At 37.9% G+C, this 17,706-nt stretch overlaps 1 protein-coding gene across 2 annotated transcripts in view; it reads left to right on the top strand.

Annotated features, from left to right (window-relative positions):
- The window catches only part of LOC115217435 (organic cation transporter protein-like), a 64,438-nt gene that overhangs the window by 25,809 nt on the left and 20,923 nt on the right, over positions 1 to 17,706 (top strand). For both annotated transcript variants that reach the window (XM_036507024.1, XM_036507023.1), the window contains 2 exons: positions 1,959 to 2,189; positions 16,170 to 16,372. In XM_036507024.1, the coding sequence (XP_036362917.1) occupies positions 1,959 to 2,189; positions 16,170 to 16,372 (434 nt within the window). The remainder of the gene's footprint in view (positions 1 to 1,958; positions 2,190 to 16,169; positions 16,373 to 17,706) is intronic.

Genomic DNA, 17,706 nt, shown 5'->3' with positions numbered 1-17,706 from the left:
GGACCAAAGTTATCAGATATCGACAGAACAGAGCATTCTGTCTTTTGCAAAAACTTTAAAGGTTTAAAAATAGCTTTCAGAAAGAAAAAAAAACGTATTTCTTCTATCTTATTGTGAATAATTGTACACAAGCAAGACTGCAGTCTAACGACAGAAACGATTCGCACATTAATTATCATTAGACGGTTTAAAGAAATAGTTTTATGAATTCATTCTCTCAGCAACTAACAGAAAGTAAGTAGATCATAATAAGAAGACATAGATGACTGCTGAAATTTGCGGATTTGATATACGACTCGTTGCCGAGAGCTTCGTTGCAAAACAAAGATGTCTTTTTTTACAGCGATGCTAAACATATGGTTATTAAACGCATAGTTTTGCAACATTGTTACAAATTTAGACACGAACGTTTCTTGCTAATTATTCTGCTGTTTTGAATCACTAGCAACATTTACCTGCCTGGGTTTCACCTTGCCTTCGTTTATGCACCTGACCCGTTGTCCTTTATTCGCTCTCTTAAAATAATATATAATGAAATTATTGTATACAGTGCTCAGGTGCATCACAACTTGTCAAAAGTGCGTATAAAGTATATGCAGTAATGTAAAAATGTCAGGAAAGTGAACAGTTTATGAGTCAGATACATGCTTGCGTGTGTATGGAGGGGAGAAAATCAGTTGTAGTGTTGGCGAATCTCAGGAAGCATGGAAGTTTTGAAGGATGCAGTGCTCCGACAACTAACAACTGATGCCGGCAGTTTGTTCCATGCTTCAGCAACTCTTAGCGTGAAAAAATGTTTCCGAAAGTCATGGAGCTGTGCTGTTTTCTGACTTTGGTGGAAAACATCAGAGTGCAGCTTGTTTATGCATGTTGACATTGCAACACTAGGTTTATGTGTTAGTGCATTAGATGGAAAACTCAGGACTTGGTTACGCCACCAGGCATACTCTGCAACAAAAATAATATGCTTTGTAACTATTGGAAGTTTCTTTCGAGTCAGAATTTCTAAGCCTTGGCAATTATTCTCTTCCTTATTTTGTTCTGTTTGTTTTCTGCCTCATAATGTATCAGTTTAACATATATAAATATTCACTTTATGTGTTCTTCAGGCATGAGACACCTTGCATGGCTTTAGTATTTTGACTCTTATTATCGTTAGCAGGCCGGGCCAAAAGCTTAGCGGCATTTCATCCGTCCTTACGTACTGAGCTCAAATAACACCAAGGTCGACTTTGCCTTTAATCATTTCTAGGTCAATAAAATAAGTATCAGTTGTATTTGACAAGTTCAAAAGACAAACGAAAGCGCGAATATGAAAATGAAGACATAATATTAAAAAAAGTTCTTTCCAAAATTCTGACGACTTTTTCTCAATATTCAATTCTGTACATCACACTTAACACTTTACACACATAAATCCATATCTATCTATCTATCTATCTATCTATCTATCTATCTATCTATCTATCTATCTATCTATCTATCTATCTATCTATCTATCTATCCCTCCGTCCATCCATGTATGTATGTATTTATCTGTCTGTCCTGTCTTTACACACACTTAAGCACACATATACACAACTCACACGCGCAAACATAGAGAGAAAGAGAGAGAGAGAAATAAAAAGATAAATACACAGACAAATAAATATACATATTTACGCACATGTATGTATCTATACATGTATGTATATGTCTGTGTGTTTTGCGTAATACAAATGCATGTACATATACATACATGCACTCAAATATTATATATATATATATTATATATATATATATATATATATATATATATATATATATATATATATATATATATGAATATACACGTTTATCCGCGTACAGACTCACACGAGCACACACACACAGACACACACACACACACACACACACACTCACACGTACGCACGCGCATCAATACACACGAATTTATATTTTTGATTTTCGTTTCGCAGTGGGATCTTGTATGTGGCAAAGCCGGCCTTTCTGAACTGACACAAACCTTGTATTCGGTGGGAGGCCTGGTTGGATCATTAACCATGCCTTATTTTTCGGATACCAGAGGAAGAAAACCAATACTGGTGATCAGTAACATCCTTATTTTAATATCTTCAATTTCATCCTCATTATCATCTAACTACTATGCCTTCGTTGTATTTCGGCTGTTGGAAGGACTTTTTACCCAGGTAGAGTAAACCATTTTCTATATTTTGCAATATTAAGTTCACTATTTCGTTTTTGGATTTGGCTTGCAAGATTCTTTATATGAGTTCGTGTGTTGAAGCATATTCTGTTGTGTCTGGGGAGAGTCATTTTCTTTTTGTGCCTTATAATGTAACACACTCACCGTTAAAATTTCCACTTATTTCTTATTTTTATTCTCCTAAAATTTTCGTTGCGTCTTGCAACCTTTTCAATAGTCTTGACTCAAGACTATTGAAAAGGTTGCAAGACGCAACGAAAATTTATATGGTAAATTTATAAGGCACAAAAAGAAAATGACTCTCCCCAGACACAACAAAGTTCACTATTTTTATTGCTTTAATGGACTTGTTTATTCATATGTTACTAGCGGAACCCGTGGATATTTCACGGAACTAATGGCAAATTTATGTGGTTTATTTCTGCAAACTTTATCCCCAAATCCTGAAAGTGTAGCCTGTGTTGTGTCTGTATTAAAAGATAGTCGCTCGTCTGTTACTCATTGAAAAGTGAAAGAAATTGGTATATGATGATTACTTAATGCACTTTATATACTTTATGCACAATTGTATAGACTTAATACACAGCACCCATCAAATAAATATGTACTCTTATTTTTCAAATTTTCCCATAGAGAAAAAAAACGCACAATACCCCGTACATATGACACAACCTTTAGTTAAACAAGCAGTATCGCCCGGCGTTGCTCGGGTTTGTTTCGACCCTTTAGAATTGGAATTTTTGAAATGTAAAAATTTTCCATTATGTATTCTCTTTAAGTGAACATTTCTCTGGTTGAAATACACTTAAAAATAGTGACACAGCAGTCAAAAAATCGTAAGAAATAGGGATTTTCACAGAAAAAAAGCACCTTTTTGATGTAAATAATTTTTGGTCTTAACAAGGTCCGATTTGAATTTTTTTTCTACGGAAGGAAGAGCAAGCCTTCTTCTATATCATACTCTCAATTTTGGTCAACTTGCGCCGCAGGGTCTCGGAGGAGATAGTGTTAGTTGAAGGCTACCAAACCTGCCACACACACACAGACACACACACACACACACACACACACTCACACGTACGCACGCGCATCAATACACACGAATTTATATTTTTGATTTTCGTTTCGCAGTGGGATCTTGTATGTGGCAAAGCCGGCCTTTCTGAACTGACACAAACCTTGTATTCGGTGGGAGGCCTGGTTGGATCATTAACCATGCCTTATTTTTCGGATACCAGAGGAAGAAAACCAATACTGGTGATCAGTAACATCCTTATTTTAATATCTTCAATTTCATCCTCATTATCATCTAACTACTATGCCTTCGTTGTATTTCGGCTGTTGGAAGGACTTTTTACCCAGGTAGAGTAAACCATTTTCTATATTTTGCAATATTAAGTTCACTATTTCGTTTTTGGATTTGGCTTGCAAGATTCTTTATATGAGTTGAAGCATATTCTGTTGTGTCTGGGGAGAGTCATTTTCTTTTTGTGCCTTATAATGTAACACACTCACCGTTAAAATTTCCACTTATTTCTTATTTTTATTCTCCTAAAATTTTCGTTGCGTCTTGCAACCTTTTCAATAGTCTTGACTCAAGACTATTGAAAAGGTTGCAAGACGCAACGTAAATTTATAAGGCACAAAAAGAAAATGACTCTCCCCAGACACAACAAAGTTCACTATTTTTATTGCTTTAATGGACTTGTTTATTCATATGTTACTAGCGGAACCCGTGGATATTTCACGGAACTAATGGCAAATTTATGTGGTTTATTTCTGCAAACTTTATCCCCAAATCCTGAAAGTGTAGCCTGTGTTGTGTCTGTATTAAAAGATAGTCGCTCGTCTGTTACTCATTGAAAAGTGAAAGAAATTGGAATATGATGATTACTTAATGCACTTTATATACTTTATGCACAATTGTATAGACTTAATACACAGCACCCATCAAATAAATATGTACTCTTATTTTTCAAATTTTCCCATAGAGAAAAAGAAAACGCACAATACCCCGTACATATGACACAACCTTTAGTTAAACAAGCAGTGTCGCCCGGCGTTGCTCGGGTTTGTTTCCACCCTTTAGAATTGGAATTTTTGAAATGTAAAAATTTTGCATTATGTATTCTCTTTAAGTGAACATTTCTCTGGTTGAAATACACTTAAAAATAGTGACACAGCAGTCAAAAGATCGTAAGAAATAGGGATTTTCACAGAAAAAAAGCACCTTTTTGATGTAAATAATTTTTGGTCTTAACAAGGTCCGATTTGAATTTTATCTTCTACTCAAGGAAGAGCAAACCTTCTTCTATCATACTCTCAATTTTGGTCAACTTGCGCCGCAGGGTCTCGGAGGAGATAGTGTTAGTTGAAGGCTACCAAACCTGCCACACACAGACAACTTCAGCTTTATATAGAGAGAGATTGTACATATATCTGCTTAGTAAATAAGCGTAAATATTTTACGGAATTGCGCTTAAGTGCATGCGTTAAGTGATTGGTGACATAAAAATACTTGGTTCGTTTTTTTTTTAAATAGACTTTTCACTATCTAATCACCACCGCCACTTCCACACGCACCACCTCCATCACCACCACCACCACCACCACCACCACCTCCATCTCCACAGATATATACATATATATATACGACGGGTTTTCAGTTTCCGTCTACCAAATCCACTCACAAAGCTTTGGTCGGCCTGAGGCTATAGTAGAAGACACTTGCCCATGGTGCCATGCAGTGGGACTGAACCAGGAACCATGTGGTTGGTAAGCAAACTTCTTACCAAACAGCCACATCTGCATATATATATATATATATACTCTTCAGCAACAGCAGCACCAACAACAACACGACAGTAACATAAGGTAACCAATCCTTAAACCTGAGTTAACGATGCAAGCTAGTGTTGTCATAATATAGAATGTATATATATATATATATATACAGGAGTTGGACAAAAAAAATGGAAACATCTTAAAATTTCAAACAAATTTATTTTAATATGAGTAGAGCCGCCTTTGGCAGTAATTACAGCTTGAATTCTACGAGGTATGGACTCGTACACATTTTGAATTGTAGTCTCCAGTTCTTGTACTGAAGATGGTGGAGGATATCGACTCCCTACTTGTTTTTCTAAAATGCACCATAAATGTTTAATAATGTTGAGATCTGGGGACTGTGGGGGCCAGATAAGATGTTGAACTTCACTAGAATGTTCCTCGTGCCATCCAGTAACAACTTTAGCTGTGTGAATTGGTACATTATTATCCCGAAAGATCGCGTTTCTCTCCGGAAACAGTTCCGCAACCAAAGGATGAATTTGATCAGATGAAATGCTTAAATAGTCTTGACTATTAATTCTGTCATGAAGGGAAACCATTGGGCCGGCGGATTTCCAAGGTACAGCCCACCCCCCCACCGATCATCACTGATCCTCCTCTATGTTTAACAGTTGGAAGAAGGTAGTCTGGGTCAAATGCTTCTTTTGGCTGTCTCCACACGTATACTCGGTCGGTGGTCGGAAATAAGGTAAAGGATAACTCGTCTAAGAAAATAACATTCTTCCACTGCTCTAGGGACCAATTCTGTAGGTTTTTACTCAACTCTAAACGCTTTGCAACGTTTGTTTTTGAAAGTAGTGGTTTTCTGATTACAGCCCTCCCGTGAAATCCGGTTTTGTGCAGCTCCCGGCGAACAGTTTTTGCGGAAACTGGATTCTCGATGTGGTCATTAAGCTCTGCAGTAATTTCGGGAGCTGTACTTTTACGATTCTTTCTAACAATTCGCGTAAGAGCCCGACGGTTCCTATCTGAAAGTTTTGGTTTTCTTCGGGAGTTTTGTTTCGATGAGAAGATTTTTCCCTCTTTCCCAAAGGCTGTCATTACTTTCGAGACAGTACTTCTTGATACACCAAACATTTCTGTTTTCGTTACACTATTTTCGTTACGCTAGCGCCTGCCATACGAGCACCAACAATTTGACCTCTTTGAAAGTCCAATAGATATGTCAATTTAATGAATTTTAATTACCTTTTTCTGATGATATCTGAAAAGAAACATCAAGTTTAGCTAAACATGTTAAGCAACACTAATAATAAATGAAAAAAAAACATAAAAATAAAAAAGCTTTTGACGGTTTTAAACATATTTCAACATTATGATGCTGTGATGCTAGATGTTTCCATTATTTTCTCCAACCCCTGTATATTTCGTTTTTGAATTTAGTTTGGAAGATTCTTTATGTGAATTCGTGAGTTGAATCATATTTTGTTGTCTGGGGAGGGTCATTCTATTTTAATGCCTAATTAATTAACACACTCGCCAGTTCAGTTTCCACTCATTTAGATATTTATTTTTTTCTATAATTTTCCTTCTCCAGACCAACAATCGATGTAGATGTGGTAGCTTCTAAGCAGATGTGAAGACAGCATCATCTTTGTCTTTCTCCTTACCTTCTTGGAGGTTTTAGGTAAAATTATACTAATGTGTCCATCTGCTTTAATTTAATTCTATGTATTTATGCAGCTGGGGATTGCTCTGCATTTAAATTGATGTAATGATTGCACTGTTCAATGAAATGGAGTCGCTTGAAACAATTGTACTGCATTACCTCTGGACATCCTGTTGCTTATTCTGATATATATATATATATATATATATATATATATATATATATACATATACATATATATATATATACACACACACACACACACACCACACACACATGTGGAGGCGCAATGGGCCAGTGGTTAGGGCAGCGGACTCGCGGTCGTAGGATTGCGGTTTCGATTCCCAGACCGGGCGTTGTGTGTGTTTATTGAGCGAAAACACCTAAAAGCTCCACGAGGCTCCGGCAGGGGGGAGGTGATCCCTGCTGTACTCTTTCACCACTTTCTCTCACTCTTTCTTCTGTTGGCCTGCTCGCTTAGCCAGCAGGGTGGCGTCATTCGAAGGCTAAAACAATGCGAACGCATTGTGACCAGCGATGTGTAACAACATCTGATAGCCTGGTCGATCACGGTGATATATATATATATATATAGATAGATAGATAGATAGATATAGATATGAAGCGAGCTGACAGAATCATTAGCACACCAGACAGAATACTGATCAACATTTTGTCCCGATTTCAAATTTTGCTACGATCGGTTTTGTCTTTTCTTCTTTCGGGTGTCGATAAAATGAGCGCCAATTAATCACTGGGCTCAATATTAGCGTTCTAATTTCCGTTCTTATTTCTATATTGGATGGAAGCACTCCGTCGGTTACGACGACGGGGATTCCGTGAAATTAACATGTAAGTGGCTGAGCACTCCACAGACACGTGTACCCTTAACGTAGTTCTCGGGGATATTCAGCGTGACACAGAGAGTGACAAGGCCGGCCCTTTGAAATACAGGTACAACAGAAACAGGAAGTAAGAGTGAGAGAAAGTTGTGGTGAAAGAGTACAGCAGGGATCACCACCATGCCCTGCCGGAGCCTCGTGGAGCTTTTAGGTGTTTTCGCTCAATCAACACTCACAACGCCCGGTCTGGGAATCGAAACCTCGATCCTATGACCGCGAGTCCGCTGCCCTAACCACTGGGCCATTGCGCCTCCACTATTTCTATATTATGAAGTATCATAATGTGTGTGTTTGTGTGTATTCGTATATTTGTGAAGCGTAGGAGTAAGAGTACAAATAAAAGTGCTCTACTTTAAACTTGTTTTTCAAAATCGTGGTAGTATGTGAATATATATTTGAACGGTCTTGACGTCTCTAGGTTCGTTTATTTTGACAAGAAACTAAATCAGTACAACGTTTCAAAAGTAGGGTAAATAGAATGGTTTTTCCACAAGGCGGTTATTAGCAAAAGTGAAGGGAAATAGATTCAACTTCTATAAAATCAAAGCAATGTAGGACAACTTTTTATAACATTGGAAGAATTTAGCAGAACTGGATTTAGCCATAACCAGTAAACACGTCACTGCTTAGGGACACGCAATCTACATGAGCCAGAAAATTATTACGTACATGCATACTTATTCTTTTCCTTGTCTCATTCATTTGACTGTGGCCATGCTGGAGCACCGCCTTAAGTCGAGCAAATCGACCCCAGGACTTATTCATTGTAAGCCTAGTACTTATTCTATTGGTCTCTTTTGCCGAACCGCTAAGTTACGGGACATAAACACACCAGCATCGGTTGCCAAGCGATGTTGGGTGGGGGTGGGGGTGGGGGTGGGGGTGGGGGGGGGGTGGGGGGACAAACACAGACACACACACATGCATATATATGCATACATACATATATATATATATATAATATATATATATATATAGATAGATAGATAGATAGATATAGATATGAAGCGAGCTGACAGAATCATTAGCACACCAGACAGAATACTGATCAACATTTTGTCCCGATTTCAAATTTCGCTACGATCGGTTTTGTCTTTTCTTCTTTCGGGTGTCGATAAAATGAGTGCCAATTAATCACTGGGCTCAATATTAGCGTTCTAATTTCCGTTCTTATTTCTATATTGGATGGAAGCACTCCGTCGGTTACGACGACGGGGATTCCGTGAAATTAACATGTAAGTGGCTGAGCACTCCACAGACACGTGTACCCTTAACGTAGTTCTCGGGGATATTCAGCGTGACACAGAGAGTGACAAGGCCGGCCCTTTGAAATACAGGTACAACAGAAACAGGAAGTAAGAGTGAGAGAAAGTTGTGGTGAAAGAGTACAGCAGGGATCACCACCATGCCCTGCCGGAGCCTCGTGGAGCTTTTAGGTGTTTTCGCTCAATCAACACTCACAACGCCCGGTCTGGGAATCGAAACCTCGATCCTATGACCGCGAGTCCGCTGCCCTAACCACTGGGCCATTGCGCCTCCACTATTTCTATATTATGAAGTATCATAATGTGTGTGTTTGTGTGTATTCGTATATTTGTGAAGCGTAGGAGTAAGAGTACAAATAAAAGTGCTCTACTTTAAACTTGTTTTTCAAAATCGTGGTAGTATGTGAATATATATTTGAACGGTCTTGACGTCTCTAGGTTCGTTTATTATGACAAGAAACTAAATCAGTACAACGTTTCAAAAGTAGGGTAAAGAGAATGGTTTTTCCACAAGGCGGTTATTAGCAAAAGTGAAGGGAAATAGATTCAACTTCTATAAAATCAAAGCAATGTAGGACAACTTTTTATAACATTGGAAGAATTTAGCAGAACTGGATTTAGCCATAACCAGTAAACACGTCACTGCTTAGGGACACGCAATCTGCATGAGCCAGAAAATTATTACGTACATGCATACATACTCTTTTCCTTGTCTCATTCATTTGACTGTGGCCATGCTGGAGCACCGCCTTAAGTCGAGCAAATCGACCCCAGGACTTATTCATTGTAAGCCTAGTACTTATTCTATTGGTCTCTTTTGCCGAACCGCTAAGTTACGGGACATAAACACACCAGCATCGATTGCCAAGCGATGTTGGGTGGGGGTGGGGGTGGGGGTGGGGGGGGGGTGGGGGGACAAACACAGACACACACACATGCATATATATGCATACATACATATATATATATATATTATATATATATATATATATATTATATATATATATATATATGCATGTATACGACGGACTTCTTTCAGTTTCCGTCTACCAAATCCACTCACAAGGCTTTGGTCTGCCCGAGGCAGTGGGACTGAACCCAGAACCATGTGGTACGTAAGCAAGATACTTACCACACACCCACTCCTACGCCTCCTACATACATACATACGCAATTGGTACTTATTTTATCGACCCCGAAAGTATGAAAGGCAAAATCGACCTCGGCGGAATTTGAACACAGAACGTAACGACGGGCAAAATACCTATTTCTTTACTGCCCACAAGGGGATACACACAGAGGGGACAAACAAGTCAATTATATCGATCCCAGTGCGTAAGTGGTACTTAATTTATGGACCCCGAAAGGATGAAAGGTAAAATCGACCTCGGCGGAATTTGAACTCAGAACGTAACGGCAGACGAAATACGGCTACGCATTTCGCCCGAAGTGCTAACGTTTCTGCCAGCTCGCTGCCTTAATAAAAAAATAATAATGAATGGAAATATATTAATAAAACATAAAATAAACATAAAAATAAAAATAAAAACTGAAGTTGAAAAATTAACGGGGTAAGGGTTACATAATTAGGGGATTATTTTTCAAATTTAGCATATTTGCATAACGTGAGCATACACACACACACACACATACACACTCACTCATTCACATTCAGACACACACTCACACAGCACACAGACTCACTCACATACGCTCACACAACACACTCACACTCACACAACACACACACATTCACATACACAAACTCAATCACTCACTCACACAAACACGCACACATGCACTCACTCACACACACACACACACATTCACATACACTCACTCAATCACTCATTCACTCACACAAACACACACACACACACACTCACACACACATACACTCACTCACACACATTCATACACTGACACGCAGTCTTGATTATATACACGACTACACTCACACATTCTAAATGTATCCTAGATACGTTTTTCAGGAGAGGCCGTTATAATTGTCCCGGATTATCGCAATTCTAATATATTATTGCTACCCATGTGATAAGCTGAGCTGCCAACAATACATGCCAATGCGGTACTTGATGTCCTTCGAAGTAGACCCCTTCTCATGGCACACCGCTTTTTCAGTGTGGTTTCCTTTGATGGAAGCATTCCTGGAACTCCTCTTTTGGGAAAGCGAGCGGCTGCCTCGTCGCATTCTCTTGGATTTCGGCAACATCTTGGTCTCTTGTTCCTTGTAGGATTAGATATTTGGAGAGAGGAACAAGTTGCAAGGGTGAGATTTGTGGTCATCATCGGATTTGGAATGCTGTGCTTGTCCAAAACCATTTGCACAAGTTGTGCTGGATGGGTAGGTGTGTTGTCATGGGTGGATCTACTGATCACCGATGCATGCAATTCTGTCCTTTTCCAACCAACAGCATTCCACAAATTCCGCAACACGTCAATATAGTACGCCTTGTTTACTGTCTGACCCGGTGGATCAATACACACGATGAAGAATGCTCTTGCAGTCGAACACATTGCTTCGACACATTCGTGCCTTCTTCAGTCTCGGAGAGGTTGGGGTCTTCAGCTAAGTATTGGTTTCAGGGTCATAGCCATAGACCGACGATGCGACCATGAGTTATATATATATTTGCCATGATAGATCGCTAACCACTACACATTCTTTATTTTCTCTCTTTATTTTCTCTCCTTGTTTCTATGTTCCTTTCTGTGGAAAAGCGTAGGCTCGAAACTTTAAAGACTTTTTCACTTCCCGAGCGTTAAACTAATACATCTGTTTGTTGTCTACAGCACCTGTCTTCGTCATTTTTTTGTGAATTCTCCCTAGATATATATATATATATATATATATATATATATATATACCCAAGTACCTACTTCCATGAGTTATGTATTATGCATGAGAGATGTGAATGCAGGAGCAAAACATAACTTGTAAACTACTGACATGAAAATATAAGTATGACCAAGAACTTATGTGTGTGTATATATATATATACGAGAAAAACACACACCTCCGTCCAATGGACAGTGCTGAGTTGTCAAACATTTAAACCAAATTTTCTCAAAACAACTTGTCCAACCGTCCCATAGGCCTCCCCTTTGAGAAACACTGATTTAAACTAAACTTGAGACACAAGCAAAATAAGAAATAACGATAGACTTTTTTTCTATTGCAAAGAAAAACGATTTTATTCACACAAATATGCAACGGTAGAGTTTAAAGTACCAGTAATGATAAGGCTGTTGACTGAGGGAACACAAAAATGGTTTCAAATAGTAAGCTTGGCAGGAAAGAAACGTGTCCTTAAGCAGTACAAAAACAACAAAAAATGGAAGAGGTAGTTATGTACGGGTTGACGGAAGAAAAGCAGGACAAAATCGGCTTTATCGATCGCATTCCCGCCTGGAATCGAGTTTTGTAATTTTTTCAAGACTTAGACACACCCTGATACCGTCGGTATCTACATATCAAATTTGAGCGCAACCGGATGGAGGATGCCCGAGATCCTAGAAGACACACACAGACAGACAGAACGGATTTTATATTATATTTTATATATATATATATAATATATATATATATATATATAGTTTATAATGGAAGAAAGAAAATGGAGAATTATGGATATATAAATAATTTATTTGTATGATTCTCCCTTTTCTTTCTTTAATTATTAATAATATGTATTAGTATAATAATCCCTGATATACCGTTGAGACTTTCTCCTTATAGTGATTAACCAGTAAAATTTTTGGATTATCTAATCCCTAATGACGACCTGACATCTTCGAATTGACCGTATACACACACACACACGCACACACACACCAAGTAGGTAGACTCTAACATATCCTTAAATCGTATAACCAGATACATAGAAATAATCAGAGTATTCTGTGTGTAGGCCAAGCCATTAGTGTATCGGACAAAACGTGCTTTGTTTTTTATTATGAGTTCAAATCTTGCCCGATCAACGTCTGTGGTTTCCTTCCAGTGGGGTCGATAAAAAAATATCAACCAAATATTTAATTCTTTATTGCCCACAGGGGGCTAAACGTAGAGGGGACAAACAATGACAGACAAAGGGACTAAGTCGATTACATCGACCCTAGTGCGTAACTGGTACTTATTTAATCGACCCTGAAAGGATGAAAGGCAAAGTCGACCTCGGCGGAATATCAACCAAATATTACCGTGATTTAATATTCATATACCCAACCCACATGCGGTTGGAATTATGACCAAAGAAAGCATGTGTGCTCTCTTTTTCTCTTCCTCCTCCCCACCCCTCTTCTCGCTCACTCACTCTTTCTCTGACGTGTGTGCACTGACACACAGACACAAATATATAGTCATATGAATAATTGAAAATTTACTAAGATTTATATGTTTATTTAGCGGTTGATGTTCACTAGTGAAAGTCTGTCTTTCGTACGAGTATCCTCTCATAACGAGGGCAAACGAGACGCCCTTTTGAACTTAAATGTTCTAATTAGACAGATATTGGCTGTAATCTATTAATCATGGACTAAAAAAGAAAAAAGGAAAAGAAAAAAGTCTGCTTTGTTGGTTAAGTGTTTGAGAAACTGCATTGAATAAGGTCAGCGTGTGTTACAGACAACGTCAGATAACTACTTTCAATTCATTCACAATTATTAAGTCTCAACGAAATAAATACAACTGGATTCATTTCTGCACATACGGCCAATTGGCAGAGTCGTTACGACGTCGAAAATAGTGCTTTGTGTAGTAATCGTTCTGGTTCTCCGTGTCCTCGATCTTAGTTCGAATCTCACTACGGTCCAATTCACATTTAGTCTTTCAGGGTTCGACAAATAAAGTATTTGTCCTGTTTTGGTTCGATGCTTTATCTCTTTTTCCTCTGTCTTTCGCTATTTTTGAAAGAGATTGACACTGTGGGCAGACCTGGTGTGGTACGGGGTGAACCAGGTCTAAAAAGATGTCCACGATACGTTGTATGCTACAACGGCACCCTTACGATTTCAATGTCTATCAAAGAGTTGAGAGCTTAAGTCTAGGTAAGCGTATGTCTAGAAATGCAAACAAATTCAGTGGAGTGATAATGCGACGATTTAGCAGAGTCGTTTGCACATCAGACAGAACAGCTTGCTGAGTTCGTTCCTGCTCTCTCCATCCTCTACTTCAAGTCCTGTCGAGGTCAACTTAGCATTTCATCTATTCGACACCCTTAAATAAAGCGCCAATCCAATTACTGAGAATCGATTCTTCTTATTCTCTCTGGAAGAAATCACTTGTGTTCAAACATGTAAAGGGCTGCGTTTTTTTTTTTTTTTTCAAGTGGGAAATAACCAAGTGATACCGTATGCCAAGACGGCACTCCCCGATCCAACAAGGGTTAAGGACTCGCCAGCATCCGTGTAGTGTAACGATAAACTATTTTGGAAATCGAGATTTCGATACAAGTTCCAAAACCCGTGTTTCACTACTTTTTAATTCGTTTGTTTATACTTTGTTGTCATTGTCGAACCTCAAGACATTCCTAATGGAAAAGTTATTATTTTAAAGACGCTATGACGAGCTGGCAGAAGCGTTAACATACCGGGCGAAATGCTTAGCAGTATTTACTCGACCCCAGTGCCCAGTTCGAGAATCGAAACCATGACCTTAAGCTTGTAAGCTCACCCCCCACCAAGTACTCGACCACGCGCTTTCATATTTGTTTTCGTGTATATTTCTCTGTCACTGCATTTAAATACGTGGTTATAGCTCTGTTGTGCAAATACAAATTTTCACACACGCGCGCGCGCACAGAGGCAATTATATCCATTGGTGAGTTTGATAAGATCATTTGATATGAGATGTGTAGAACCTAACGTTTTAGACCTGACTCTTCCCCGGAGAATGAAGAAATGTGAGGTTATCATTTACACTGGAAACAAATCACCTGCATTTACCTAAAAGACGCCTAAACGTAATATTGTCTTTAATATCCTTCTTCACCAATCTTCTTATTATTTTACGTTTGACTTTTGCTTTACATTTGTACAAGTTGGCTCCAAGTCTCACCCAGAGACCTTAAGAGACAACAAGTTGGAAGTTCATGTTGGTGTTATGCCTAGTGTGCCATATATTTGGTTTTGTACTTCGTGTTTTACTAGTGAATGTATAATAAACCATAAGAAAATTATGTTTGTATTAAAACTTGAGATTACATAGAAAGTATTTTGCGTAGGATATGAGCAGTTCCCATGAGCACTATCTTTTGAATTTCTGCCATTTTGGGGTTTCCTGGTATCTGAGTTAGGTAGCAATCAGCCCATTTTGCTATCATTCCCAGGGCACCTATGACAACAGGTATTGTTTTAGTTTTCAGGTTCCACATTTTGCTAATTTCTATTTCAAGATCTTTATATTTGCTCAGTTTTTGGTAGGTGTTGACAGATACGTTTATATCGATTGAGGCAGCCATATCAATGAGGAGGCATGATTCATTATTATTATTTTTATCATCATCATCATCATCATTATTATTATTATTATTATTATTATTATTATTCAGTAGTTTTATTATTATAGTGTGCTTTCACTTCCCTACCGAGCGCAGCTCTTTGTGCCTTGGGTATGTGCTGTGATTTGTTGTGATGCTCTGATGGTTATTGTATGGAAAGTGTTCTGCGTAGGATGTGTGCAGTGCCTAGTAGTGTAATTTTCTGTATGTTATATGTGTTTGTAAGTCCTGGTGTTTTTGTTATGTATTTGTCTGAATATTTTTTTATCATGCCTAATGCACCTACTATGATAGGAATTGTTTCTGTTTTTAGATTCCACATTCTGGTTACCTCTATTTCCAGGTCTTTGTATTTTGAAAGTTTCTCCATTTCTTTTAGAGAAACGTTGTCATCTGTCGGTATTGATACATCAATTAGAAAGCATTTTTTTTCTTCATGATCTCTGACAACTATATCTGGTCTGTTGGCCTTAATTTCTCTATCTGTGTGTATCGGCATATCCCAGAGTATGGTTGCTTTCTCGTTTTCTGTGACCTTTTCTGGTGTGTGCCTATACCATCTTTTTTCTATTGTTATTCCATAATGTTGGCATAGTTTCCAGTGTATGTAGGTTCCAACTCTGTCATGTCTGTGAATATATTCCTTCTTAGCCAAGACTGGACAGCCAGAGATAATATGATTTATTGTTTCTTGTCCATCTCCACATATTCTGCAGTTACTTGTTATATTTCTTTTCATTACATGTTTTTGTTGTTATTATTATTATTATTATTATTATTATTATTATTATTATTATTATTATTATTATTTGTGTTCCCTAGGGTTTGTTAGTATCGGCCTATACATTAATGTTGGAATTGTTTCCCGTTAAAAATCGAACTTTAATGTGTGGTATGACCGGTGTCACGTGGGGCATATGTGTTTTACCTTTGGCACCAATCGCGTACCTGCTTCGGAATTACAGTTGGAGGGTAAATGTGCAAGTATTCTGTATTTTCCATGCAATGGCACTTTTTCATTATTGGTAATTTTCATTTTATTTTTTATCTTTTATTATAAATAAATAAATTTATAAATATTATAAATAAATAAAAATGACCATTATTGCAATTTTATTTGAATTCTCCGCGACTGAAGTCTTTCCGGTTAGCATGGGATTAATTTTAGATAAGCAGCTATCAGAAATCAATATATTAATCGATCTCAGAGTTAATCAGTGACTAGTTTGTTATCTGTGAGATAGATTGGAACTCACACTACTGACGAATAACATTAAATCCACTACGAGTAAATATCAGCCAAACTTCCCTCGAATCACACCCAGCAGTTTAAAACAGGAGACGCATAAGATAATGTATCCCCCTGTACAATAAACCTGAAAAAGAATAGGCGAGTTGGTCACGGATGGAATTCTTTGGTTTGGTCGGTGAAGGCTGATCTAGGGTCAAACGACAAATGAATATTATAATTGCTTTTTATGTTTTTATTTAATGATTAATTATATTGATTTCGATGTTTAGCACAAGTCCGGCAATTTGGGGGTTGGGGTATAAGTCGATTACATCGACTCTTGTGCTAGTTGGTACTTATTTTATCGACCCTGAAAGAATGAAAGGCAAGATTGACCTCGGCGGCATTTGAACTCAGAAGACGACGAATTGCCGCAAATCATTTTGTCCAGCGTGCTAACGATTCTGCCAGCTCGCCGCCTTTACTTAATAATAATAATAATCATCATTTCTACTATAGACACAAGGCCTAGAATTTGAGGGGAGGGGGATAGTCGATCACATCGACCTCAGTACGCAACTGGTACTTAATTTATCGACCACGAAAGGATGAAAGGCAAAGTCGACCTCGGCAGTATTTGAACTTAGAGAATATAGACGACGAAATACCGCTAAGCATTTTGTCCGGCGTTCTAAGGATTCTGCCAGCTCACTGCTTTATTATTATTATTATTATTATTATTATTATTATTATTATTATTATTATTATTATTATTATTGTTATTATCTGGTTAATTATATTGGCAGCAACTCTTCATATTTTTGATAAGTGTGTAGTCATTTAAATTCGTCTCGGTTTACGACTGATGTCTGTTTTATGAACCTCGGAAGGATGAAAGGCAAAGCTAACCTCGAAATACAATAAAGAACGTTGACAAATGCCAAACTAAACACAGCACATTTAGTGCGTGGCACTGCTACTTCTGTTGCCTCTTCTCTCTTTTGGTTGATAATTAACAAATTCGCTATTCATGTAAAGTTTGTAACACTACATGAAAGAGATGAATCCCGCTGACGCCATTTTAATTTTCCTTGTCCATGAGAAAGGAAATGACGTCACAATTTCCCA

Source organism: Octopus sinensis, linkage group LG11 (assembly GCF_006345805.1).
Source record: "Octopus sinensis linkage group LG11, ASM634580v1, whole genome shotgun sequence".
Taxonomy (NCBI): Eukaryota; Metazoa; Mollusca; class Cephalopoda; order Octopoda; family Octopodidae; genus Octopus; species Octopus sinensis.
This window is presented reverse-complemented; position numbering and strand designations above follow the sequence as displayed.